Below are 25819 nucleotides of genomic sequence, written 5' to 3'. Positions count from 1 at the left end.
CATCTGTGTGTACGGTCAGGGCATGTTTGTATAAACTAGATGCATATAAATTGCTGACCGTAGGAAATGGTAAAAGACAAATTTCCTATTTTGATTATAGACGGATGGACAAAATTTAACTATAAAATTAGTTGTAGTTTTAAACTATAATCTTACTTAATATCTTTTTATTAAGGGTGAATTTAAACAAATCCACCATTGGATTACATTTTCTTTTTATATCTTCTATATTTTTAAAATTTCTAGAAAATTAAAAATCAATAGTTATGTCATCAATAAATTTGTTTAAATTACAAGTTTTCGTAGTTTAAAATTATGCATAAAATATAATTTTATAGATTATATAATAAATAATATTTGATTGTTACAAAATTTGACATGTGTATTAAGAGCTTAAAAAAGTTAAATTTTCGAAATATATAGTAATGTTAATAATATTGAGTACGATTATAACCTTAAGTTACAACAAATTTTGTAGCTAAACTTTGTCTTAAACAAATTTCTGAATGAACTAAATAGAGCATCCATATTTTTGGAACTAGAACTTAGATAGGGATTACCAGATGCAACAGGTCCCTCTCCTTATGCTCTAAATTGGAGGAGTCATAACAAGCAGATTCAACCTTAAAGAGATGAACTGTTGATTGGGATACAGTTTATCCTGATCGACAGTTTAGTTGTCTCCTGAATCGCTATTTAAACCTTGATTGACCAGACATGAGTTTACTTCAGCACAAACTTGAATAATTAAAGCACATATATCTTATAATTATAGTTAGTTCAATAAATTATTTATAAACTTACATAATCCAATTTAAGGTATATATAAATATAATTAAACATTAATTTATACATCTAGACAAATCATATTATATATACATTAATTAAGCTTCATACTCACAAGTCACAAGTTTGTTTATTTTATTATTACATTATTATATTTTAGCTCGGCTTGTTCAATAATTGAGAGTCTAAACTTAAGTATATTGACTCATTAAATAAATAAATAAATATTAAGAAGTAGTTTTCAAAGCCGAATTCCTTTACAGCCTTATGTCCTACAATTTCAAGGATGCCGCTTTCCCTTTGAAATTACCCTCCTCTCTCCTTGAATATATATATATATATATATATATATAATTTTTTAAGTAAACTCTCTCCTTGTTTCTTGGCTTGAAGAAAAGAGTAGCTATCTAAGTTTCTCACATCTCTTTTTACAAGATATGTAGTTGTTATTTGTTTGCATACAATAAATGCACATGCACACACGCGCACAAAGAGAGAGGAGAGTGTCTATTTGGGAACAGCTTATTTAGTTGAAACTGAAAATTTGCTGGTTTTTTAAGTCAATGCCAAATGCACACGAAGAATAATGAAAGTATGATAGAAGAATAACAAAAGTATGGCAAACAAAAAAAAGCAATAGTAATTATTAAGTACTTTAAGTATAAGGAGTAAAGTAAACTTATATTCCGAAAGTAACTAATAATTCTCTAACAAAAAATAAAGTTGAGTGATGAGTTAGTTGAACTCATTCCTCTAAAAAAAATCTATATTAATAAATTATTAAAACACTTTTTTTATGCATTCGTAAAAGTTCTCTCTAGAAAATAGCTAACATCAAAAGTGGACATTATCCATTGTTATTAATCTTTAATACGTAAAAGCTTCTAACCCTACCATTAACCTATTAATCTTTAAAGTTAACTTAAAAGCTTCTAACCCTAGTACAATTAACCGAACACTTTAATAGAGTCTTGCTCATCTTCCTTCAATGGTGACAACAGGATGTTCAGCTGCCTCTACAGCCTTTGCTTCTTCATCAGTAGTGGCACCCTTTGATGTATTCTGCACTTCATCCTGCCAAAAGGAGTGGAAAATAAAAGAGTAAAGATATAATAACTACACTACAATAAAAATAAATAAATAAAACAAGTTTCCCTAACATTCAATTACACCAATCTCAACCTTATAATTTTAAATTAAAAAATAAAACTATGGGCATCTAGTACGTCTGCTTCAATCTCAACCCTTAGTACTATAAGTTAAGGAAAAAATAATCTTAAAAAAATCAATCAACTGTAAGCACAAATTACTTTATAAATCTACTTTCAAAAGCACAAAACATTATAGTTGTTCCTTCACTTAATCCATAATAATTAATGAATGATTTGCGAATTTGGATGACATTACAAAATAGATAGATCAACTATGCATCTCAACTTTTTGAAAACGAGTTTTATTTATTTATTTTATAAGCAAAACAAGCTCTTCTACACGTAAACATCAGGGTTTTGAAGCCACTACAGTAAAAATCTGGTATATATTCGAACCGGAGTAAAAATTAACATTAAAGGAAATAACAAATAACAAAATATTATCAAGAAGAGAAAATTAAAATAATAAAACAGAGCAAAGCAAAACAAAAGATGTTAAAACACATAAAGCCATAAAGGTATTGCTTGTTTTTTTTTGTGTATGCAAGGGTGCATATGTATAATCGTGTGTTCGTTCAAGAAAGATCTAATAAATCAGGAAGAAAAGTAACGAATAACCCAAAAATAATAAAAACAAACAATAAAATTAAGTGAGAAATTATAGATAGAGCAAAGAAATAAACAAGATTATTGCATCAAACAATATATACATAAATTAAATGTTGAAACAAAGATATCACTAACAATTAACATATATAATAATGAGAAAAGAATGTTAATCTATCATAAGTATAATAAACTATTACCATATTGATTAAGGGTTCTTGAGACTGGCAAATAGTGACACTTTCATTGGCACTCTCATTGGCGGCCATTGGCTTTTCAGGCTCAGTTCCATTGTCAATTGAGATCTCTGCCTCCTTTCTATTCTCTTGGACCTTTTCAGTAGCCATGCACTGATGGCTTTCCTGCTCAATTTTAGGCTTTGAGGACTTGCCAAGCTTCTTAGGCAGGGACAAGTTTGCACAAGCACCAAGATGATTTCCCATGTCTTCGAACAAAATCGAACGAGATGTTCAAGGATAACCGAGAGAGAGAGAGAGAGAGAGAGAGAACTAATGATTTTGAGAGAGGCAGTTCAAGGTAGCTAGGGTTTGGTTTTTATACAAAAGGGTTTGTAATTGTAAGGTTTTCGCGCTAAGATTTTCAGAAAACCTAGAAAATTTCGGGGGTTACAGATACAGTCCTCGTTTATGTAGCAGGTTACTAAATTAATACTACTTTTTCATTAACTTTTTATTCAGTTGGTCATTATGTCTAATTGTCTATTATACCATGACTGATTACAGGCTGTAAAATAAGATCCATCGTTGAATCATTGTTTAGGAGTATGTCCAAAGAAAGAAAATCTTCTTAAAAATGGAAATTATTTCCTTATATAATTGCGTGTCTCCTTGATTTTCTGCGTAATTCCCGTGATCTATTTAGAACTCTCTTCCCTTAAGATGGTTCCACCTCAAATGCCTACAGAGAGAAGCACATACACTGATACACATTGGGTGTTCAGTGTTCTATCAGGCAGTGGTTATTATTAGGACGGTTTTATAAATATAAGTTTTTTTTTTTTTTTTTTTTTTTTTTTTTTTTTTTTTTAATTCTTAGGGTTGTGAGGTTTTGTGGGGGCTTTTTCATGTTAATGGACCAAAGCCCGTCTGCTACACAAAGGATTATGAGTTAATGAGTAAGGAAGTTGGAACTAGCCTGGTAGGGTTATACTGTAGGCTAACTTGTGCACAAATCAGGCATGCCCAATACTTAAACGGCAGGGAATGATATGGCAAGTTGGATGTAGCAAATGTAGTCACAGCAAAATAACTATTACAGTGAGCACAACAAAAGAGACTACAGCAAAGCAACTTTTATAATAAAGTATAATAAAAGAAACTACCACTAGACAACTAATACCGTGAATAAAATAAAAGACAATACAACAGAACAACTGATACAACAAATAGAGTAGGGGATGTCACAGCAAAATAATTAATAATGTGAAACACTGCAGTAAAATAAATAACAACGGGAATATCAAATAAGCTAAAATATGTCGTCACAGGGGGAACAACTACAATTCTAAGCAAGTGCAATAGTGCTAGCACGCTCTCCCATTCCTGGGCCAAGTCATTTAGCAGGAATGGGTCCAAGAAGGGAATCAAAAGCCAACACGAGTAACCTCGTTACAGGTTTCTACCATTGAAGTTACTTGTGCTAGAGAAAGGACCTAAATGGTTTTGGGTTATGATTTATAGAGTTTCAAAGAGTGTGAATGTCAAGAGGAAGATAAAAGATGGTCTACTAATGTATGCCTCTATTTCTATTATGTCCTCTCTTCCGTTTTTTTTTTTTTTTTTTACCCACTTCGTTTTTTTTTTAATTATTATTATCTCTAAATCTAAGTTTTTTTTTACTCTCCTCTTCCTCCCTCCTATTCATGGCTACCTCCCTTCCTTTTATATTGCTTGATTCCATGGGATTTCTCCCTTTTGTTCCTAAGACTTCACCAACTGTTTTTGGTTTCTTGTGAGCATCTCTTCAGGGTTATCCACTAACCCGATGGTTGCCCGGCCACTACCTACTGCTCAGAGTGTGCTTGCTGCACCACTCTTCATTCCAGGACAAAACTCCTTATTTTATTTATCCCCCTCCCCCTTTCTGCCTTACCCAAATGGATAAGGATTGGAAGTTCTCTCTCTGCTTACCCCTATGGCATGCATCAAATGGCCCCAACACATTGCTTCCTTCTTTTGGGTGAAATGCCATCCCAACAAGGCATTTTCCCTAAAAGGAGCCTGAGCAAGAACCCTAAAATAGAGTCATTTTCTCCCCACCACTAAACCACACCCTCTAAATCCCTTGACCAATGACCTATCTCTCCTGTATTGGCTGGGTACAAGTAGGTGGTGCTTTATGTGATTTCCACTATCCTCTGCATTTGTCTTCTTTTACTCCCACGTCATTTCTGCCATTCTTGCCTTGTCTCATTTTGCTGCATGTCTTGTGTTTGTGCTTTTCCCCCACGATGTGAAGAGCGTGGGTTCTTGGGCTTGTACTACCTCCTTTTATCCCTTCATGGGCTTGGGCATTGTCTTGGCAGAAGCTCCCGCCAATCTAGCCTGTTGTTCCTTTTCTTGTCATGCCTATAGGCCTGTTGGATGTTGTTCCTATCATGTTGGCCCATTAGATTTATTACCTCTTCTTTTGGGTTTCCACGAATCATTTACTTTACTTTTATCTCTTGTTATGCCCATGGGTCTACTGGCTGTAATTCCTATCATGTTAGCCCATTAGATTTACTATCTCTTTTCTTGGGTTTCCACGGCCCATTTACTTTGCTTTTGCCACTTATTGTGCCCATGGGCTTGCTGGCTGTCATTCATGCCATGTTGGCTCATTGGGTTTATTACCTCTTTTTTTGGGCTTTCACGGCCCATTTACTTTGCTTTTGCCACTTATTGTGCCCATAGACCTTCTGTCGAGGGCGGTTTTCTGCGCATAGCCACATGCCTTTGGAGGTGTGACTTTGCTAGGCCCAGATTTGTTTTGGGGAGGTCAACCTGGAACTCGACATTGGGCCACATAGACCAATGACTTCCAGTGTATTTTTAAGCCTACAAAATAGATAAAACCCAAAGTCTTAGAATCATGATAATGTTTGAAATAAATAAATAATATACTTAGCATGATAGTTTTGATAAAATGGTGAGTTGATACGTTATTATTATGTTTATTAAGTGATGTCCAATATTAGAAAGTGTTTAATTAGGTGTCCAATGTCCAACAATGGGATGAGTCCAATAGTCCATGTCTAGTAGCAGTTCATGGTTCATGTTCAATATAATAAGGTATGTCTAGCAATGGTCCATGTCCAAATAATATATGTCCAAGGGTGATTCATGTCCAAATAATATGTGTCCAAGGGTGGTAGATCGATTTATTAATATGTATGTTCATTAATGAAATATTAGTGAGATCATGTTCATCAAATAGTGAGATGATATTAAAATAGCTTGCATCCAGCGGTAAAACGATAATGAATAAAATATATTTAATAATATAAATTTGAAGATAAAATATAATGACTTATCTTCATATTTTGCAGCTCCAACCGTAACATCAGTAGACTAAGCATTTCAGCAATATGAAAAAAGGAGTCCAATAGCATAATAACATTAGTTGAGTGGTATAATGACAATGAATAAAATATACTTAATAATATAAATTTGAAGACAAAATATGATGACTTATCTTCATGTTTTGCAGCTCCAGTCGTATCACATCAGTGGACTTAATGTTTCAGCATCATGATGAAGTGAATCCTTTCATGGTGACTTCATGTTTGAAAGGGAAAAATGGGTGCAACTGGAGGGATAGAGAATATGTCCAGCCGTGTGCATAGGTTGGTTAAGTTCATCCTCTTTACCGTGCACTTAAATGATTTTCTCCATGTAATGCTCTTTTGGTTTTTTAGCCAAGTATGAGTGATATTGCCTTTCGTAAGGACTTTTAATTTTATGAGTTTTTTCCTTTCATAAGAAGGCTTTTAGTATTATAAATATATATCTTCCATAAGAAAGGGCTTTTGTAATGTGTTCTTGGAAGAGTGTTTGATATGCTTTTAAGATGTGTAGAGATGGTAAAAAAATTTTTTTTTTTTTTTTGAGATATGGTGTTTGTAATATGTATAGGAATTACATGTAGATACTTTGTTGGACATGGATCTTGTATATGTATACTTTGTGAGACATGAAGTTTAAAGATATATGAGAAGTATGTATGGGTATTTTGTGAGGAATGTATTTGTAAAATATATGGAAGTGTGAGATAGATAATATGAAAGTTAAATATAGTGAATACATGAGATTATTTGTGTTATGGGTTATATTGCTTTCTAAGAAGGGAGATTTTGTATGAGAAGTAAAGAATGAGATGGAGATGTGTTTTGCACAGCAAAAATGATCAAGTTTTAGAATAATGGAGTGTGGGAAAGATGGGTAATGGGTAATGATATGTTGTAATATGTGTGTTGTGTTGTTATCTATGAAAAGGGACTTTGTAAGAGAGATGGGGAAGTGTGAAAATGTGTATTTTGCAGCAAAATGAGTGATGTTTCAAAATATTAAAGTGTGGGAGAGATGGATAGTGTGTAATGGTGTGGTGTAATAGGTGTAATGTAATGGTGTTATCTAAGAAGAGATATCTTTGTAAGGGAGATTGAGAAGTATGGAGAAGTTTAGAGATATGTGCAGCAAGGTGAATCAAGTTTCAGAACCTTGACGATTAGAGAGAAGGATCAGAGAGGGGGGTCCTTTAGTGTGTAGCTTGGTCATCTTTATATAGTGTCAAGCTATGTAACTAGATCATAACTAGTTGAAGGGAAACTTAGCAAATCAGGAAAAATCTTTGACAAAGTAAGTGGTCTTTTGTTTTTTGGCCAAAAGAAGAAAGCTAGGGACCTTAAGGCTGATGGAGCTGCTGTCACAACTGTTAATCATAGCTGTCACAGCTGATTAATGACATCTTTTGCTTGGAGAACAATACTTTACATTAAATTCACGATTTGGCTAAAGATGATAAGATAATCTTTATGGGATCCTCTTGTTTCTGGTACCACAGTTGCTGGGATTGGGCATTTATGGGTGAATGACATCATTTTAGGACACCTGTCAACCTGCTGGAGCTTCTGCAGCTTTTGCTGAGGCTGTCACAGCTTCTGCAGAAGCTGTTTGTAGCTTCCGCTGGAATTGTTTTAGCTTCTACAGAAGCTGTTGCAGCTTCTGCTGGAGCTATTACAGCTTGTGCAGAAGTTGTTGCAGCTTCCGCTGGAGCCCTTTTTAGTGTTTTCGACTAAGTTTCCTCTCTTGGAAAAAATATATGTTTAGTCCATATATAATTTTGGTAAGTAATAGACTAGTTGGTTGATATTTGATGAAGTTTTAGAGATGTAATTATGGTCCTTTTTGTGTCTTAACCAAATCTTGGAGAGTAAGGAGAGCATTTTAATACTAGATATGAGATATTAATATGTATTTAGCCATGTGCTTGAAATTGATTTAGATGATAATAATATAATTGATATGAAATACTATAATTACATCTTTAAACTTATATTATATGATGAACGTTAATTTTTATGTAAAGAGCATAGAGAGTTTTATCATTTTAAGTGTTACTTGATAAGAGAGGCTTACCAAATGTTACCTATTGCACACTAACCCGTCAGAGTTCAAGGAATTAGGGAAGATATTCCAAGTAACATGCTTTCCTTTATCAACTTTGAATCACTAGAGTTTTACTAAACATACTTCTTGGCCCTCCAAATTACGACTCCCAAAATTCCCCCGATGAGACTCATGAGCTTGGATCATGAGCCAAAAATGAGATGATGTGCCATGAGCTTGAACCATGGGTTCTAACGTCTTTTTGTGTAAATATGGGCTCTTTTGGGCTTTAAAAGAAGTTTTCCCAAAATCCATGATAATGTTGACGTGGTGCGGGTCACCAATGAAATGAAGCCATGTGGTGTGAAAAATTTGTCCTTAACACCTTCTGGCTATCATTCCTATCATGTTGGCCCATTGGGTTTATTACTTCTTTTCTTGGGTTTTCATGGCCCATTTACTTTACTTTTAAATCTTCCACTTCCCTTTTTCTCTTACCTTTCCCTATTGTTAGGCTTCTTCTACCATTGGGCCTTTTGTAGAAAATGGACATCAACAGGTTTGTATTTTTATTTTTTGAAAATTCAATAATCAGAGGAGGAAGGATTTGAATCATAATGTCTTTTTTTGGAGAAATAACGGGAAGTGCTAACCAATTAAGATACAAAACACTTGTTTGTATGTGTTTTATTTATTTTAGAGAGTTGTTAAAAAATAAAAGCCTGAATAGTTTGTTTCTGTAAGTAATATATATTACTATTTCCCATAAATTCACTGTTGTCTCAATTTTCAATTCTACCATTGTTTACACTCAAATAATTGAAAAATTATTCACTTTGACAAAAGGAATTATTACCATGGTTTTGAAATCTAGACTGTTCAAAAAATTGAAACATATAGAGGTTCAAAGTTTTTAAGATTGGACTAAGGTTTAACCCCAAAAGATTGGTAAACTGGTTTCTAAGGCCTCATGATATCCATAAGTTCCTAAATTCAAAACCTCTTATCAATATCTTAAGGCCTCCCCATGGGATTTCTCTTTGTAATAATCTAGTGTGTGTGGGACAATCTGGATGGGGGATTGCTTACACCCGAGTGAATAGTCACATACACAAACAAACATAAATAGATATTGAGCTTTTTAATATCGAGGGAGTCAATACCATGATGGAAGTCATTTTAATTTAGTGAAGGTGATGAAACATTTTAGTATTAGTCAATATTAGTTTACCATTCTAGGATTATTGTGAATATTCATATGAAATTAATATACTTAACATTTTTGTTAGAGCTCAATATTCTACTCTTTTTTATGCAAGCCTGTGTCTAAATTATCTTGAGTTCTACCTAAGCCCATTTGACTATCCTATATATATATATATATATATATATATATATATATATTTGCCCAAACCCATTTGAATAGTTAAACGTTTATGAAATTAACAAAAACCAAAATCATAAAAGCTAGAAGAGTGGCAGACATCGGTTCATCTGCCCATTAAAAGATTGAGTAAATACTAGCAAGCCCAAGAAAATTTAAGAAAAAAGTGTTTGACAACCAAGCATTTAGTCCACCCTTTGCAACATCCAATTGATTGGAAAGAGAGGAGAAGAAATGGCAATGCAATCTCAAGGTCGGGCAACATATCATGGTGGTTGAAACTTCAACAATGGTTGTAAGTACCTAAAAAAATATTTCTAACCTAAACCTATGAGAATCATCCATGGTTTTTATGCCTAGGAGGTTCAAGCGTGGTTCGCATTGTCCACTAACTATTTTGCATAGAACGGTTTTTGGGTTAAAAAAACCATTTTGGTGAACGATTCCCAGTTAATCGAATTGGATTTTATGATCTGGTCCAAGTTTCATAACCAAGATCATTCCTCCCCTTGCAGTATGTCCTATCATGGATTAATAGACAACCCATTTCGTAACCTTAATTTAACTTTGTGAAGAGTGATTCAAGGTTTGATAGCTCTGATTATGTTTGTGACCATATCTTGAGAGAGCTAAAAAAAAAAAGTTTTGTTTTTAATTGATTGAATACAGAGGGTTTTTGGTCTTTTAAATTTGTGCTACTTAAGCAATACACACACATTCAAGTCATATGTTTCATATTTTCATCCAATTTAATAGTAAAACTAATATCAAGACCTAAAGTGTAACAACGGTGATAATTTAAAGTGCAAACCGTGCATACGAATAGTTTAAGGTAGTAAAATGTAATTTTTCCAAAATATAAATAAATAAGAGGGAGTAGTTGTTAGTTATAATTCACATGGGCATTGATCTAGTCTAGTTTATTAAGCTGTTAGTAACTGGGAGGTTCTATCTTTTTTTTTCTTTTTCTTTTAGAATACTAAGTATTTTTTTAACACACATAGAGGGAGAGTGAAGAAAGTTTTAAAGAAACTGACAGTGGTATACATTCAAAAGAACCTAACTAGGAGGTTCTATTAGTGTAAGTAATAAATGAGTTCATTTATAGGCCCTATGTAATTAAATTTTTACCGTTGTCTAGCAAATTTTACTGCTTTTCATCCTCCATACTCATTTAATTAGCATCTTTTTTTTTTTTTTTTTTTTTTGTTCAAGTACTGCTTGCAAATATTATTTAACCTTAAGAAAAATACTAAAATGCTATAAATACTCCCTCTCTCTGCTCTATTCGAAAGTGTGCGTCCAAAATTTTTAACCTATTAATAAAGAACCTTTCCACCATTATTCTATTGTAATTATACAATTTCCGGATTTTATATAATTCTTTAAGCATGCTTGACTGCCTTGACATATACATTGTTCTAATTTGCTTAATTTAGAAATATGTACGAAGTAAGGCCAGATATTATGAGGTATTCGTAATTCATTTGGTCCAGTTCTTCAATTTCTTTCTTCTCAAATTTAATGGGTAACAGTAGATTCTAATTAGTTCAACTAATATTTCAAAAAAAAAAAAAAAAAAACAGTGCAACTTATAAAGTATTTCTTTTCACAACCATACTAGAGAGTTTACACCTTTATTCTTCACATTTGCTAAGGTTTTTATATTACTATTGATAAATTGCACGCAGGCTCATACATAAACAAAAAATTATCAATGGAGAAGGGAAAAAAAAAAAACCTTTTGGAAAAACAATATTCTCCAAGAACTAATGAACAACAAAGAAACTCAAAAGTCTCAATTTCTATAACCAACCCAATTTCTATCTTCTATCAGAAGAAAATGGACACTAAAGTTGCATTTTTTTGGGCCACTGTTACAAGCCCTCTTAAATTACATTGATGCACTTTGCAGGTTCTCACTTATCTGCTTATTTCTTGGCTTCTTTTGCTTGCGTTGCAGCTGGAGATGCTTTCTGATCTGCTGGTTCCCCCTTTACCCCCCCAGTCTTTGGGGTTTCTTCTTTTTTCACTGATGAGACTTCGGTGGTCTTCTCATTCTCTCTAGTTTCCTTCCTCGGGGTTTCTTCTTTTATCACTGATGAGACTTCGGTGGTCTTCTCATTCTCTCTAGTTTCCTTCCTCGGGGTTTCTTCTTTTTTCACTGATGAGACTCCGATGGTCTTCTCATTTTCTTTAGTTTCCTTCCTTGCTGGGGTTTCTTCTTTTTTCACTGATGAGACTTCGATGGTCTTCTCATTCTCTTTAGTTTCCTTCTTTGGGGGTTCTTCTTTTTTCACTGATGAGACTTCGATGGTCATCTCATTCTCTTTAGTTTCCTTCTTTGGGGGTTCTTCTTTTTTCACTGATGAGACTTCAGTGGTCTTGGGTTCTTCTTTTTTCACTGACAAGACTTCAGTGGTCTTCTCATTCTCTTTAGTTTCCTTCTTTGGGGGTTCTTCTTTTTTCACTGACGAGACTTCAGTGGTCTTCTCATTCTCTTTAGTTTCCTTCTTTGGGGGTTCTTCTTTTTTCACTGATGAGACTTCAGTGGCCTTCTCATTCTCTTTAGTTTCCTTCTTTGGTGCTTCTTCATTTTTCATTGATGAGACTTCGGTGGTCTTCTCATTCTCTTTAGTTTCTGTCTTTGGGGCTTCTTCTTTTTTCTCTAATAAGACTTCGATGGCCCTCTCAGTTACTTTAGTTTCCTTCTTTGGCGCTTCTTCATTTTTCTCTGATGAGACTTCGGTGGCTTTCTCACTCTCTTTAATTTCCTTGTTCAACGTTTCTTCCTTTTTCTCTAATGAGACTTCGGTGGTTTTCTCATTCCCTTCAATTTCCTTGTTCAAGGTTTCTTCTTTTTTCTCTGATGAGACATCGGTGGTCTTCTCAGTCTCTTTTGTTTCCTTCTTTTCTTCAGTCTGCTAATAAATTACAGAGATCATTCCCAACACATATAAACAACCTTCTTTTGCGTTAAGCATGTCCAAGTGGGACATGATTAAGTCATAGATAAATAAAACAAAGAGACTCCATTTGTTCAATTTATAAAGTTTTTTTGGGTTGTCTAATAAAGGATTTAAGTTTGAATTTCATTTATAGCAAAAATTTATTGGTGTTTTGATATGATAATAAAAAAAATCATCGTAAAATAAACATCATAGATTCAAATCCTATAATAATTAAAAATAAAAATAAAAATTTAAGGTAACCATTTCATTCTAATTAGTTCAATTTATAAAGTTTTTCACTACTTCATTTGTTTCAATGAAAAAAATTATGTGAAAGTATTTTTATCATTTTTTTGTGTTTGAGAATATCATTTTAACTTCCCTTATTTAATTTGGAATGAGATAGAGTTGTTTTTGGCTAAATTTATCTTAAAAACAATTTTACCTCATGCGACTAAATAAGGAAAACAATTATATCTTACACAAAACTAAATAACGCTAAATAAGGGAAGTCAATAAATAATTTTCTAACTCATTTTAAGGTCGCTACTAAATATAAGAAAATAAAATAATTTTCTAGAAAATGATTTTTGAAAAATGATTCATTTTTCAAAAAATGTTAATGTCAAAACAAGTAGAGCGAGCTAAACGTGATCCAAAACAAAGAAACTTAAAATTCATATCCGATAAAAAGATATTGAATAGAGATATAGCCTACATACACACACACACACATATATGTTACAACTTCACTCAATATTTTTTTATCAAATATGAAATTTGACAAATCCACCATTAGATTACAAGTTCTTTTTAAGCCCTTCATTCTTGTAAAATTTTCCGAAGAACAAATATCAATAATTATATCATCAATCAAATGTTTAAATTTCAAGTTTTTGTAATATAAAATTATTCATAAAAAATAAGATTATAGATAAAATAATAAATAACATTCGATTGACACGAAATTTGACATACGTGTTAAAAACATAAAGAATATACAATTTAACAATTAAAATTTTAAAATATGTAGCAATATTAATTTTTTGAGTGAGTATTATAATCTTAGGTTATAACAAAATTTGTAACCAAACTTTGCCTTTTATAGAATATCTATGATTATGACTTTGATATACACATTTTGAAAAAGTAAAAAGAAAATATCAATATTTAAAATATCAAGGTTGATATGAATTATAAAAATAAAGAAAGCAGCGTATGTAAAAAAAGTAGATGTGAGAAAAACATTGCTCATATATGATATACCTTAGTCTATCTAAAACAATAATAAAAAAATTATATATGTAGAATACCTTGTTGCTGAACAAGGAGCCAAGAGACGAGACCTTGCTGTCATCGGCAGGGTTGACGCCACCATCAGTCTGTTTTTCAACATTTGCATCATCTTTCTTCACTTCTTCTATCTGAGGCTTCACCTCCTCCTTCACTACTGCCTCCTCCTCAGCCAGCTCCGGTGCCGGAACCGCATCATTGTCACCCTTGGTTTTTGGTAAACTACCACAATTACCCATAATGTATATGTTTTATTTATAAAAGAATATGAATACCCAAGAAGTAAATTAATTATTGAGAAGGAGTTCTTGCTTTGCTATATATCTTAAATTCTCTTTCACTCCCTTGCTAAGCAATTATATATGTTTAGCGAGGAGAAAAAGAGTGTTGGAAAAAGAGAAACAAAAGCAAAGCAAGAAAAGAAAAATGATGTGGGAGACATATGGTGGTACATGAGATGGTTTATAAAGGGTAGTTTGATTCAGTTTCAGGTGCCAGACGTATTCCATGGCTTAGAAATTTTTGAGGACAGCCAACGGTCGCTATTAGTTGGATTATATGTATATTTAGCTCTCGTTCATGAGTTGTATTCTTAACAGCTGTGTGATTCTCAAAAACAGCCTGTTTATTTTTTATTCATTCATCAACCAACTAATTTCTTTTTCATTTTCCTTTTCAAATAAAACATTAATAATTATATTTCTCATTAATTGTTATTCACCTAAATATAGAAAAATATTTCGTCTGGCTCTTGTGAGCTTTAGATATTCGGTTTTGGCTCTTCAAGGCTTCGAACATTCCACTACTGCCTCCGCCAGTTGTATTTTTTTGGCGGTTAAAGTTAAGAGAAGTGCTACGTTTACAATATATTTAAAACACTTTCACAACAAATCATAGATGGTGAATTGTTATTTGTTCTAATTTGAATCTACAACTTAAATTACTTTTTTGCTCACCAATCTGGATCAGTAACAATTTACTACTTAAAACTTATTGTGAAAATGTTATATACATAATTTTTCTCTAAAGTAAAAAAAAACATAAGAAATTGTATTGCAATTGAACCAACAAGATTCTCTCGTATGTCTAGATTCAAGAATTCTTAAATTTATTGCAATTTTATTAGGATTCCAAATTTGGTAAAAATGTGGTGTAAAACTCATGTTTTATACATCATCCATCACATCATTATTTTACTTAAAACTCAATACATTTTATCACACATAATAACATATTAATAAATTCATAGTTAAGTTGGATTTTCAAATGGATATTCGAATTGATTGAGTGTAGTTGTGCCCATTCTTTAATGTGTAATATAATAATGTGGCATGTTAGAATTGGAGGGGTAAAACTTAGATTTTACACCACATTCTTATTGAATTTAATCTATTTTATTAGTAATATTAGTATATATAGAAAGTCTAAATTTGGTAAGAATGGGGTATAAAACCCATATTTTACACAATTTAATAAAAAATTAAAAGTTATGAATAATATGATGATCTGGTATGTTAAAATTGGATGGGTAAAACTTTGATACTTATAGAATTTAACCTCATAATATATATAAAGGAAAATCAATTTATGTCAAAAGAAATAAGAAAATATCAGTTGTCATTTGTCAGGTATGTTGTATAATAAACGAGATAGTCTAGTAGTCGCCAACGGGGGCTTGGCTGAGTGGGTAAGGCTCGGGCACTTCGTACAACATACCTAGGTTCGAGTCCCACTGCTCGCAGGAGTCCGTTGGTGGGCATTCTTAGTGGGGTTAAAACCCCGCACAGACAGTAACCATAAATTCGATTCGCCTGACGCCCTGCCCGGGGGTGTAATATAATCATTGATAGAGAAGCGGAAAATAATCCATCTCCAGCTCGTCCAAATGGCTCGTCCAGAGCCTACAACGCAGGTTGATCCCAGAGTTTATCCAGAAGAAGAAGAAACGTCCATGAATAATAGCACCACTCCATAAATTAAGTCTTCCATGAAGACGTGATCGTCCATTAGGTTCGTCCATGAGCAATCGATAGATATCCTTGGACGACTAAACCGTCCTACGCCAGACGGACGAAAGCTCAACACTTAGACTTTCGACTAAACCCGCAATTATCTCAACAAACCCTTCGAATAAGTTAACTTCCATTAGCGGTTACAGTTTTATATCCGTTGAGGTAGTTAACTCCGGAGTTGTTGGTTTCCACAAATCCTGGGACGGTTATTGGACAAGTAACCGTCCCAGGCTCCCTATATAAGGGACCGGTCTGAACCCGACAGAGGTAAGATTTTCTCTCAGACATTTTTCCAAAATACTTGGAACTTCCTTCTCTACGAGACTAACTTCTCCATCGGAGGGGGTTCGACTGGTCTTCTCCGGTCTCCTCTTTGATTGCGTTTTCTTCCTTGCAGGCCATCAACCATTTCGATAGCCCACCGAAACCAGGCCATCCACCTTACTGATTCGGAGCGATATCAGTTGGCGCCGTCTGTGGGAACCGAAGGTTGTTTTGCGACTTTCTTTTCCGCGACAAAGGGTTAGGATGGTCAGGACCAGGTCGAGGGCTACTAGCCCTGGCCGTCAGGGAAGCAGAGGCGCTTCAAGTGATCCCCAGCGTGATCGCCAATCTGCACCAGTCATGCAGACGTCATCCGTTCAGAATATGCAATCCATGGTGGCTGCAATGGCGGAATTGACTCGCCAAAACCAGGAGTTAAGGATGGAGATCACTCAGAGGAGACAGACACGTGAGGAACACGCAGGGCAGACACAAGGCCATGGTGACACACAGAATACTGAGATTGGAAGTCAGTTTAGAGGCACCACTTCACGGACAGTATCACACTTAAAAGAGGAGATGGACCAAATGAAGAAGGTCATGGAGGAGATGAAGGAGAACATGAGGAGAACGAATCCTATAGAGGATTTGGTCCACAGGACTGACTCTCCTTTTACGGCTTCCATCAATGGCCACCCTCTACCATCAAAGTTCAAACTACCTTCCCTGGACTCGTATGATGGGACGCGTGACCTCTTTGATCACATTGCAACATTCAAGACAACAATGCACCTTCAAGGGGTCCCTGATGAAATCATGTGTCGAGCCTTCCCTACTACCCTTAAAGGCCCGGCACGAGTTTGGTTCAGTAAAATCCCCCCAAGTTCCGTAAGTTCTTTCAAAGAGTTAAGCAAATTGTTTGTTAACAATTTCATCGGGGGACAGAGGCACAAGCGCTCTTCGTCCAGCTTACTGACCATAGAACAAAGGGAGAACGAAAGCCTGCGGTCATTCATCACTCGCTTCAACAGAGAAGCCCTTAGTGTGGACGAGGTGGACGACAAGCTTCTACTAGCAACCTTCCACAACGGGATTAATTCGGATTTATTTATCCACAAGCTATACGGGAAGGAGCCTCAAACCATGGCCGAGCTCGTCCATTCGGCTCAGAATTTCATGAATGTAGAAGATGCAATCATAGCCAAGAAGAGGAAAAGAGCTGAGAGGATAGAAGCGCACCCAGCTCGACACTCAGAACAAGCCCCTCATCCAAAGAAGGGACGAACGGAAGATAGGAAGGAACAAGATAGTAGGAAGACAGGTCCTTTGGGAAGAAGCCAGAACTATACGCCCCTGAACGCTCCACTTAATCAGGTGCTCATGCAAATCAAAGACGATCCTTCTTTAAAATGGCCAGAGAAGATGAAAGGGGATCCCAACAAGCGCAATAAGAACAAATATTGTTGCTTTCACAAGGACCATGGGCATGACACGGATGAGTGTTATGACCTAAAACAGCAAATTGAGAACCTTATCAGGCAAGGAAAGTTGAAGCACTTCGTTGGAAGGGATCGTACAGATGAGAAGCTGAAAGGCAAAATAGAGGAATCATCCCGGCCCCCACTAGGAGAGATAAGGATTATCGTTGGAAGGAACCCGATGGGGCAATCTTCCAAGTCGAAGAAGACGTATCTCAAAGCAGTACAAAATGTCCAGCTCTCTGGACGATCACCAAGGACGAGATCAATGGACGAGCCAACCATTTCCTTCACCGATGAAGATGCTGAGAGGATCCATCACCCGCATGACGATGCGATCGTCATTACACTGCTCATTGCAGATTATACAACCAGAAGAGTATTAGTTGACAATGGAAGTTCAGCAGACATATTGTACTACCCCGCCTTCCAACAGATGAGGCTTGGAGGAGATCAACTTCGTCCAGTATGCTCGCCGCTGATAGGATTTGGAGGAATGAAGGTGCAGCCCGTGGGTACCATTACATTACCAGTTGTGGTAGGGTCATACCCGCAACAGATAACCAAGGAAGTCAATTTCCTCGTGGTAGACTGTACTTCTTCATACAATGCCATTATTGGAAGACCCACTCTTAATAGTTGGAAGGCGATAACCTCGACCTACCATCTATCAGTCAAATTCCCTACGGAGTACGGGATAGGACAAGCACAAGGAGATCAGTTGGCAGCTAGAGAATACTACTTAGCCATGATGGCTTTGGACGAACAGGTGCAGACAATGAGCATCGAGGAAAGAAGAGTTATTGCAAAGCCCACGGAAGTGTTGGAAGATGTTCTTTTGCAAGAAGATGATCCTGAGAAATTGACCAGAATTGGAACAGGTATGAAGGAGAAGGCAAGAGAAGACCTCATCCAATTCCTGAGAAAAAGTATCGACGTTTTTGCATGGAGTCATGACGACATGCCAGGAATCGACCCAAGTGTGATCACTCATCGATTGAATGTATACCCCTTTTTTAAGCCTATCCGTCAGAAGAAGAGGGTATTCGCTCCCGAGAGGGACAAGGCAATCAAGGAAGAGGTTCAAAAACTGACCACGGTAAAGTTCATTAAGGAAGTCTATTACCCGGATTGGTTAGCCAATGTGGTGATGGTGAAGAAAGCTAATGGAAAGTGGAGAATGTGTGTAGACTTCACTGACTTGAACAAAGCATGTCCCAAGGATAGTTATCCTCTGCCACGCATTGATCAATTGGTGGACTCTACTGCTGGCCATCAGTTGCTGAGCTTCATGGATGCCTTCTCAGGATATAATCAGATCAAGATGGATGAAGCTGATCAGGAAAAAACTTCCTTCATTACCAGCCAAGGCTTGTTTTGCTACAAAGTGATGCCCTTTGGCTTGAAGAACGCAGTGGCAACTTATCAAAGGTTAGTGAATCATATGTTTCGTCCATAAATAGGACGGAATGTGGAGGTTTATGTCGACGACATGCTTGTGAAGAGCATAGACGAGGGAAGCCATCTAGACGACCTACAGGAAACCTTTGAAACACTTAGGCGATATAAGATGAAGTTGAACCCAAGCAAGTGTGCATTCGGAGTATCGTCGGGAAAGTTTCTGGGGTTCATGGTCTCGCAAAGAGGAATTGAGGCAAATTCGGACAAGATCCAGGCTATATTGAACATGGAGCCACCGAAGAATATCAAGGAAGTCCAATCCCTCACAGGACGAGTTGCCGCTTTGAACAGGTTTGTTTCGAAAGCCACAGATAAGTGTTTACCTTTCTTTAAAGTCCTCAGGAAGGCATTTGAGTGGACGGACGAATGCCAAAGGGCCTTCCAAGACCTGAAGGACTATCTCACAACTGCCCCTTTATTAAGTCCATCCGTGCAAGGAGAAGAACTGTACTTATACTTAGCGGTGTCCCCACGCGCCGTAAGTTCAGCTTTAATCAGAGAAGAGGGGAAAATACAAAAACCGGTGTACTACACTAGCCGGGCACTCAGAGGAGCAGAGGGAAGATATCCGCTCATGGAGAAATTGGCTTTTGCACTGATAACGGCTTCTAGGAAGTTAAGACATTACTTCCAAGTTCATGTCATCAATGTCATGACAGACCATCCGCTTAAGAAGGCAATGAACAAGCTGGAAGCCGCAGGACGACTGATTCAGTGGGCAGTTGAACTTAGTGAATTCGACATTCGGTACCAACCGAGAAATGCAATAAAGGCTCAAGCCCTAGCAGATTTCATCGCAGAGTTCACTCCAAGTTACGAAGACCTGGGGGAAGGAGAATACAACAACAAATGGGTCGTCCATGTAGATGGATCATCTACATTATATGCTGGAGGAATAGGAGTTGTTTTGCAGTTGCCAGAAGGGGACAAATTGAAATACAAGGCCCGTCTGCAATACCAGACTACTAACAATGAAGTGGAGTATGAAGCCCTTTTAAAGGGGTTGGAACTGGCCAAATCTATAGAAGCAGACTCAATACTTGTCCTGGGAGACTCTCAACTGGTCATAGGCCAAGTCAATGGAACATGTGAAGCCAAGGAAGACAAAATGAAGAAATATCTAAGGAAGGTAGTACGCCTTGTGAAGAAATTCAAAAAAGCAGATTTTGTTCAAATCCCAAGGAAAGAGAATGTGGAGGCAGATACTCTGGCAAAGGAAGCATCTGCGAATGAGGCGTTGGACGATATGGATGATGTACACTACATGCCAAGTATAGACCTTCCAGAACTGATGCAGATAGAGGGAGAAGGAAATTGGATGACCCCAATAGTGTCCTACTTAAAGGACGGAAGGCTTCCAGAAGAGAAGGACGAAGCTAGGAAGCTCAGGGTCAAGTCAGCCAGGTATGTGCTTATAGACGAGGTGTTATACAAGAGAGGTTTTTTCCAGCCTCTCTTAAGATGTTTGGCTCCGGACGAAGCAAATTACATGTTGAGGGAGGTTCACGAAGGAGCATGCGGGAACCATTCGGGAGCCAGATCACTCGTCCATAAAGTCATCCGTAGCGGATTCTATTGGCCAACCATCCAAGCTGATGCTAAAGCATATGTCAAAGTATGTGATCAATGTCAACGCTTCAGCAACATTCCCAGACAACCAGCAGAATATCTCACGCCAATGATGGCCCCTTGGCCTTTCGCGCAATGGGGACTAGACATTTTGGGGCCCTTTCCGACTGGAACTCGGCAAATGAAGTTTCTGGTGGTGGGAATAGACTACTTCACAAAATGGGTGAAAGCTGAACCCTTAGCCAAAATTACGCAGCAGAATGTCAAGAACTTCGTCTGGAAGAACATTGTATGCAGATTCGGAGTACCTAGAGTACTAGTGTCTGACAATGGACGACAGTTTGACAACACACCTTTCAGGGAATTTTGTGAACAGCTAGGAATGAAGAACCACTACTCCTTACCCTCCCACCCACAGGCCAATGGCCAGGCAGAAGTAGCGAACCGATCCTTGCTGAAGATCATCAAGACTCGGCTCGAAGGGGTAAAGGGAATATGGCCGGATGAATTACCAGGTGTTTTATGGGCTTATAGAACGACAGCGAGAACTCCAACAGGAGAAACTCCTTTTAAACTAGCCTACGGAAGCGAGGCAGTTATACCAGCAGAAGTACACATGACGAGCCACAGGGTGAGGAAGTATCAAACTGAAGAAAACAAGGAACAGCTCCGTCTTAACCTTGACCTTATGGACGAGGTCAGGATGGATGCAGAACAGAGGACAGCAAGGTACAAAAATCTCATGGCAAGACAATATGACGCTATGGTGAAGCCTAGGCGTTTCAACATTGGGGATCTCGTCTTGAAGAGGGTTACCTTGGCAACAAGAAACCCGGCCTACGGGAAACTTGGCCCAAATTGGGAAGGACCTTATAGGGTTATCAACTGCAAAAGGCAAGGATCCTACTATTTGGAAGCTTTGAAGGGCGGAGGCTGGAACACCCTTGGAATGTTGAGCACCTCAGGAAGTACCATCAATAAGTCCTGACTCTTCACCAGTGTCCTTGGACGAGATATCTGGACGAGTAGAAGTGTTTACTACTATCAAGTGTTTTTAAGTATTTTAATAATCCCCTAGAAAGTACATTAGTGTTTTCACTTTTGTGCTATTCATGGATGAGTTGGTTTGTATTTTTAATTCAATAAGGCACTAGCTCATGAGCATGTGCCATGCCTGTGGACGAATGTTTACATAAGTTTGGATTTTCAAATATATATATATTGTTTTCAAGTATATTATTGGAATCCTTAAATGTTCATTCAGATTGATCCGCAAAAAGAAAGCAAGCATGGACGAATGAAATCCTTGGACGCAAGGATATATCGTCCATAAGCCTTCCTCCAAAGGAAAGATGAAAAGGTACATCCGTCCAAAGCAAGAGACGAGATGAAATCTAAACTGAAAATTAAGCTAAGGTCCATTTGTCCAGAATATAGGACGAGATGAAACCTAACCTGAAAATGAAACTAAGGTCCATCCGTCCAGAACATAGGACGAGATGAAACCCAAGCTAAAAATAAAGCAAAGTTTCATCCGTCCAGAACATGGGACGAGATGAAAAGGGCATACTCGTCTAGACCTCAAGACGAGGTGAATTCCCAAAAGTGTTCGTCCGAGACATGGACGAGCAAAACTAGCTTAACAATCCATTACATTGGACGAGAAAACGCTAAAAAGTCTAATCATCAAGGATGACAAAATGATCGTCCATAATTTTGGAATGATGAAAAATCTAGCCAAAAGGAATCAATTTACTTTATCTTGGTGATGTAATAAAATTCACCCACATGCCCAAGACGAGGTGAACTGAATTCCTAGATGGACGAACCACACTGCTGATATGAAAATAAAAATTTCTTACATAAAGCAGGAAACGTGTATATTCAAACACAATGGAAGTAAAAATAGAAGTATTCATTTCTTTCATGAAATTCAAAGGGTGGACGATCAACGTCCAAAAACCCCTTCAGTTTTCAATATGAAAATGTATATAAAACTCGTCCATAATCCTGGACGAGATGATTGTACTTGCATGAACTTTAAAAAAGAAAAAGAAGTAAAAGCCCAAAACAACAGGCACTTCTATGAAAAGGCAAATAAAAGTAAATTTTCTAAGGAAATAGATTTCACTTGGGCAAGCTCGTCTTGGGGTCGTCCTGAATGACTTCAGTGTTAGCATTGTCCATGATGTTGACGTCCTCGGAACTCGTCTGCAACACGGAACTCTCTGTAGCAAGAGGAAGCTTGAACGAGTTGAAGTCCAAATCAGGATACGCCTCTTTGGCATCAGCACGGAAGTCTTCATACCCAACTGCATAAGACTGTCTAGACGATTCTTATACTTGTCAGACTTCTTAAAGGCAGCAATTGCTTCCTCACGTGCCTTCTCCAAGGACGAGGTAAGCTCTGAAACTTGTCCCTCGAGATGGACGATGCGGGTATCCTTCTCTAAGTTGTCAGCTTTGAGCTCCTCCACTTCGTTCTTCAACTTCGTCTCGCTTCCCAGCAGACGATTAAAATCCTCTGTCAACCTAATGACCTCCCCCTTCTTGAGCAAAACCTCATGGCCCAGCTCCTTAGCCTTATCCTTGGCTGTCTTGGCCTCTGAAGCAAGCTCCTTGGCCTGGCAGGTCGCTGTATAAAACTTTGACATAGCCTGCATTTGGACGAAAAGGAGTTAGACATTTCATTCAAAATTAAATGTCTACACACAAGGACGAGGAAGAAACTTACCTTGAAAAGGTCATGGATGCCAGAACGCTCAAACTTCTTCACTGACATGTTGTAACATTCGTTAACCTCATGATCAGTGACGATCCCTTTGAACGTCCTCCATGCATAACCCTCGTCCAGAACCAAATTAGAGGGACGATCAGAGGACTCAGACGGGTCAGGCTTGTGAGAAGTTTTAGGAGCAGGGGGAGGATCAGACGGAACAGGATGAACCGTTTGGACGGGCTCCACGTCCACCACAGGCTCGTCCAAGTTCACTGTTGGTGGAACAAACTTGGGAACCTTTGGAAGGGAAGTCCTTGGTTTTTGTTTTTTGTGGCCACGACGACTGGGGAGGTCGTCCAGATCCACAGTACTCGAGATTGATTTAGACTTCCTCTTCCCAGCCTGGACGGAAGCCACTTTAGCAGTAGGGGCAGCAACATCCTCGTCCCCGCTAGCCACTGTTCTCTCTTTGTTTTCCCTCATCGTGCTTATTCCTATGATGAGGAAATTTAATATAAAAAAAAAACATATATAATAAGATAAAAAAAAAAGAGGGGAAAGGAGAGCTGAAACAGTGGACGATCACTTACTTCGACGAGTGAGCTCCTCGTGACTTAAGTTCTCAGCAGTAGGAGTTGGACCGAGTCCCCAAGTTGCTAGACGAGTAAAAGTAAGCAAGTCGTGGAAAGTCCTTCCTGGAAAAGTGCGAACCACTTCTATCTGATCCAAGAAAAACTTATCCAAACGTGGACGAACGACAGCTGCATCACCAAGATAAAGGGTTAGACGAGTGACAGATAAAAATTTTTGAAGGACAAACAAGATAAAATGGAAAGAAAAACATACCCTTAGGACGAAGACGACCTAGAGGGCTGGTAAAAGGAGGGAAGAGGGGAATACCCACATCAGCTGGGTCCCCAGCCCAATTTCCAGAAATAATAAAAAATTCTTTTTTCCAAAGCCGGTCAGACGAACTACGGCCCGTTATTAAACTGTAATATGAACCTCTGGACGAGAACTGGTAGAACCCAGCAGATTTTTTGATCTCTGAGGGCTTATAACAGTAAAGGAACTCGTCCACTGTAATTGGACGGTTCCCTTCCAATGCCTCACGCCATAATACTTGCATGGCAACTATCGTCCTCCAACCATTGGGGTTGAGCTGGTTTGGCCCAATACCCAACCTTTGGAAGAGGTCTCTGCAGAAAGAGTTTAAGGGAAACCTAAGGCCAGCTAATAGGTAAGAAGCGTATACCCCTAAGCCAGAGGAAGGGGAACAACACCATTCTCCAGGATGGGGTAGACGAGGGTTAAGCTCTTTAGGGATTTGATATCTATCTACAAGAGTTTTTAACTTAGCATCGTCTAAGGTGGATGCTACCTCTGGGGCACAACTATAGATTACATCTTCGTCCTCTTCCTCGTCTTGAGGAGGACTTGATGGCTGTCTGGACGAACTAGCCCCAGATCCAGAAGCCGCCCTACGTCGTTGTTCCTGAAATTCCTCTAAGGGAATGCCAGGAACCCCAGACGAGTAATGCTCGTCTGAGGAATCACTACAGGACGAACTATCTACACTACCGTCACTCTCAGAAGAACCGTCCTGGTAGTCGTCTATCTCTTTCTCTAGACTAGAAGATGAAGGCATGGTTGAAATGTAGAGGACTTAAAATGAGAGCCTAAAAAGAAAAAAAAGAAAGAGGAAATACCTGATGAAACTAGGACGAGAGCTAGACGAAAATCTTGGACGAGTTGGCAGAAGAGAGAATGAGGAAAAAAGTAAGGGGCATGAAAGAGAATGCGCTATTTATAGGCCCCAACAACAGGGTCAACGAAGCGACACTCACCACTCAGAGATTGACACGTGGCGATCCCTTTGGGAAACGAAATCGACGCGACTGGCCAACCAACAGTTTCGTGACACGTGGCGTACGAAAAAGCGAAATTTTGTTGAAATCACGACAATGTCCTGGACGACCCTTTGAACAAAGGGGCAACTGATAGAGAAAGCGCAGGATTGATCCCAGAGTTTATCCAGAAGAGGAAGAAGCGTCCATGAATAATAGCACCACTCCATAAACTGTCCTCCATGAGGCATGATCGTCCATTAGGTTCGTCCATGAACAATCGATAGATATCTTTGGACGAACCAAACCGTCCTATGCTAGACAGACGGAAACTCAACACTTAGACTTTCAACAAACCCTTCGAATAAGTTAACTTCCATTAGCGGTTACAATTTTATATCCGTTGAGGTAGTTAACTCCGGAGTTGTTAGTTTCCACAAATCCTGGAACGGTTATTGGACAAGTAACCGTCCCAGGCTCCCTATATAAGGGACGGGTCTGAACCCGACAAAGGTAAGATTCTCACTCAGACAATTTTCCAAAATACTTGGAACTTCTTTCTCTACAAAACTAACTTCTCCATCGGAGGGGGTTCGACCGGTCTTCTCCGGTCTCCTCTTTGATTGCGTTTCCTTCCTTGCAGGCCATCAACCATTTCGATAGCCCACCGAAGCCAGGCCATCCACCTT

At 37.7% G+C, this 25819-nt stretch overlaps 2 protein-coding genes across 3 annotated transcripts; both read right to left on the bottom strand.

Annotated features, from left to right (window-relative positions):
* Positions 1 to 1680: 1680 nt before the first annotated feature.
* Positions 1681 to 3043, bottom strand: LOC115967923. The gene is made up of 2 exons (XM_031087075.1): positions 2744 to 3043; positions 1681 to 1860 (listed from the first exon to the last, which is right to left on the bottom strand). Exons 1-2 carry the CDS (start codon positions 2984 to 2986, stop codon positions 1762 to 1764), a joined length of 342 nt encoding a protein of 113 aa, XP_030942935.1. The 5' UTR covers positions 2987 to 3043; the 3' UTR covers positions 1681 to 1761.
* An 8189-nt stretch (positions 3044 to 11232) lies between these two features.
* Positions 11233 to 14202, bottom strand: LOC115969153 (FK506-binding protein 4-like). 2 transcript variants are annotated; one of them, XM_031088722.1, is made up of 2 exons: positions 13801 to 14202; positions 11233 to 12460 (listed from the first exon to the last, which is right to left on the bottom strand). In XM_031088722.1, the coding sequence occupies exons 1-2, from the start codon at positions 14017 to 14019 to the stop codon at positions 11468 to 11470; spliced, it is 1212 nt and encodes a 403-aa protein (XP_030944582.1). In that variant the 5' UTR covers positions 14020 to 14202; the 3' UTR covers positions 11233 to 11467. The 2 variants fall into 2 exon arrangements, with proteins under 2 accessions (XP_030944582.1, XP_030944583.1); XM_031088723.1 differs by having other exon boundaries at positions 11233 to 12457.
* Between the last annotated feature and the right edge of the window lie 11617 nt (positions 14203 to 25819).

Source organism: Quercus lobata, chromosome 11 (genome assembly GCF_001633185.2).
Source record: "Quercus lobata isolate SW786 chromosome 11, ValleyOak3.0 Primary Assembly, whole genome shotgun sequence".
Lineage (NCBI taxonomy): Eukaryota > Viridiplantae > Streptophyta > Magnoliopsida > Fagales > Fagaceae > Quercus > Quercus lobata.
The sequence above is the reverse complement of the archived record's forward strand: the minus strand, read 5'-3'. Positions and strand labels throughout refer to the sequence as shown.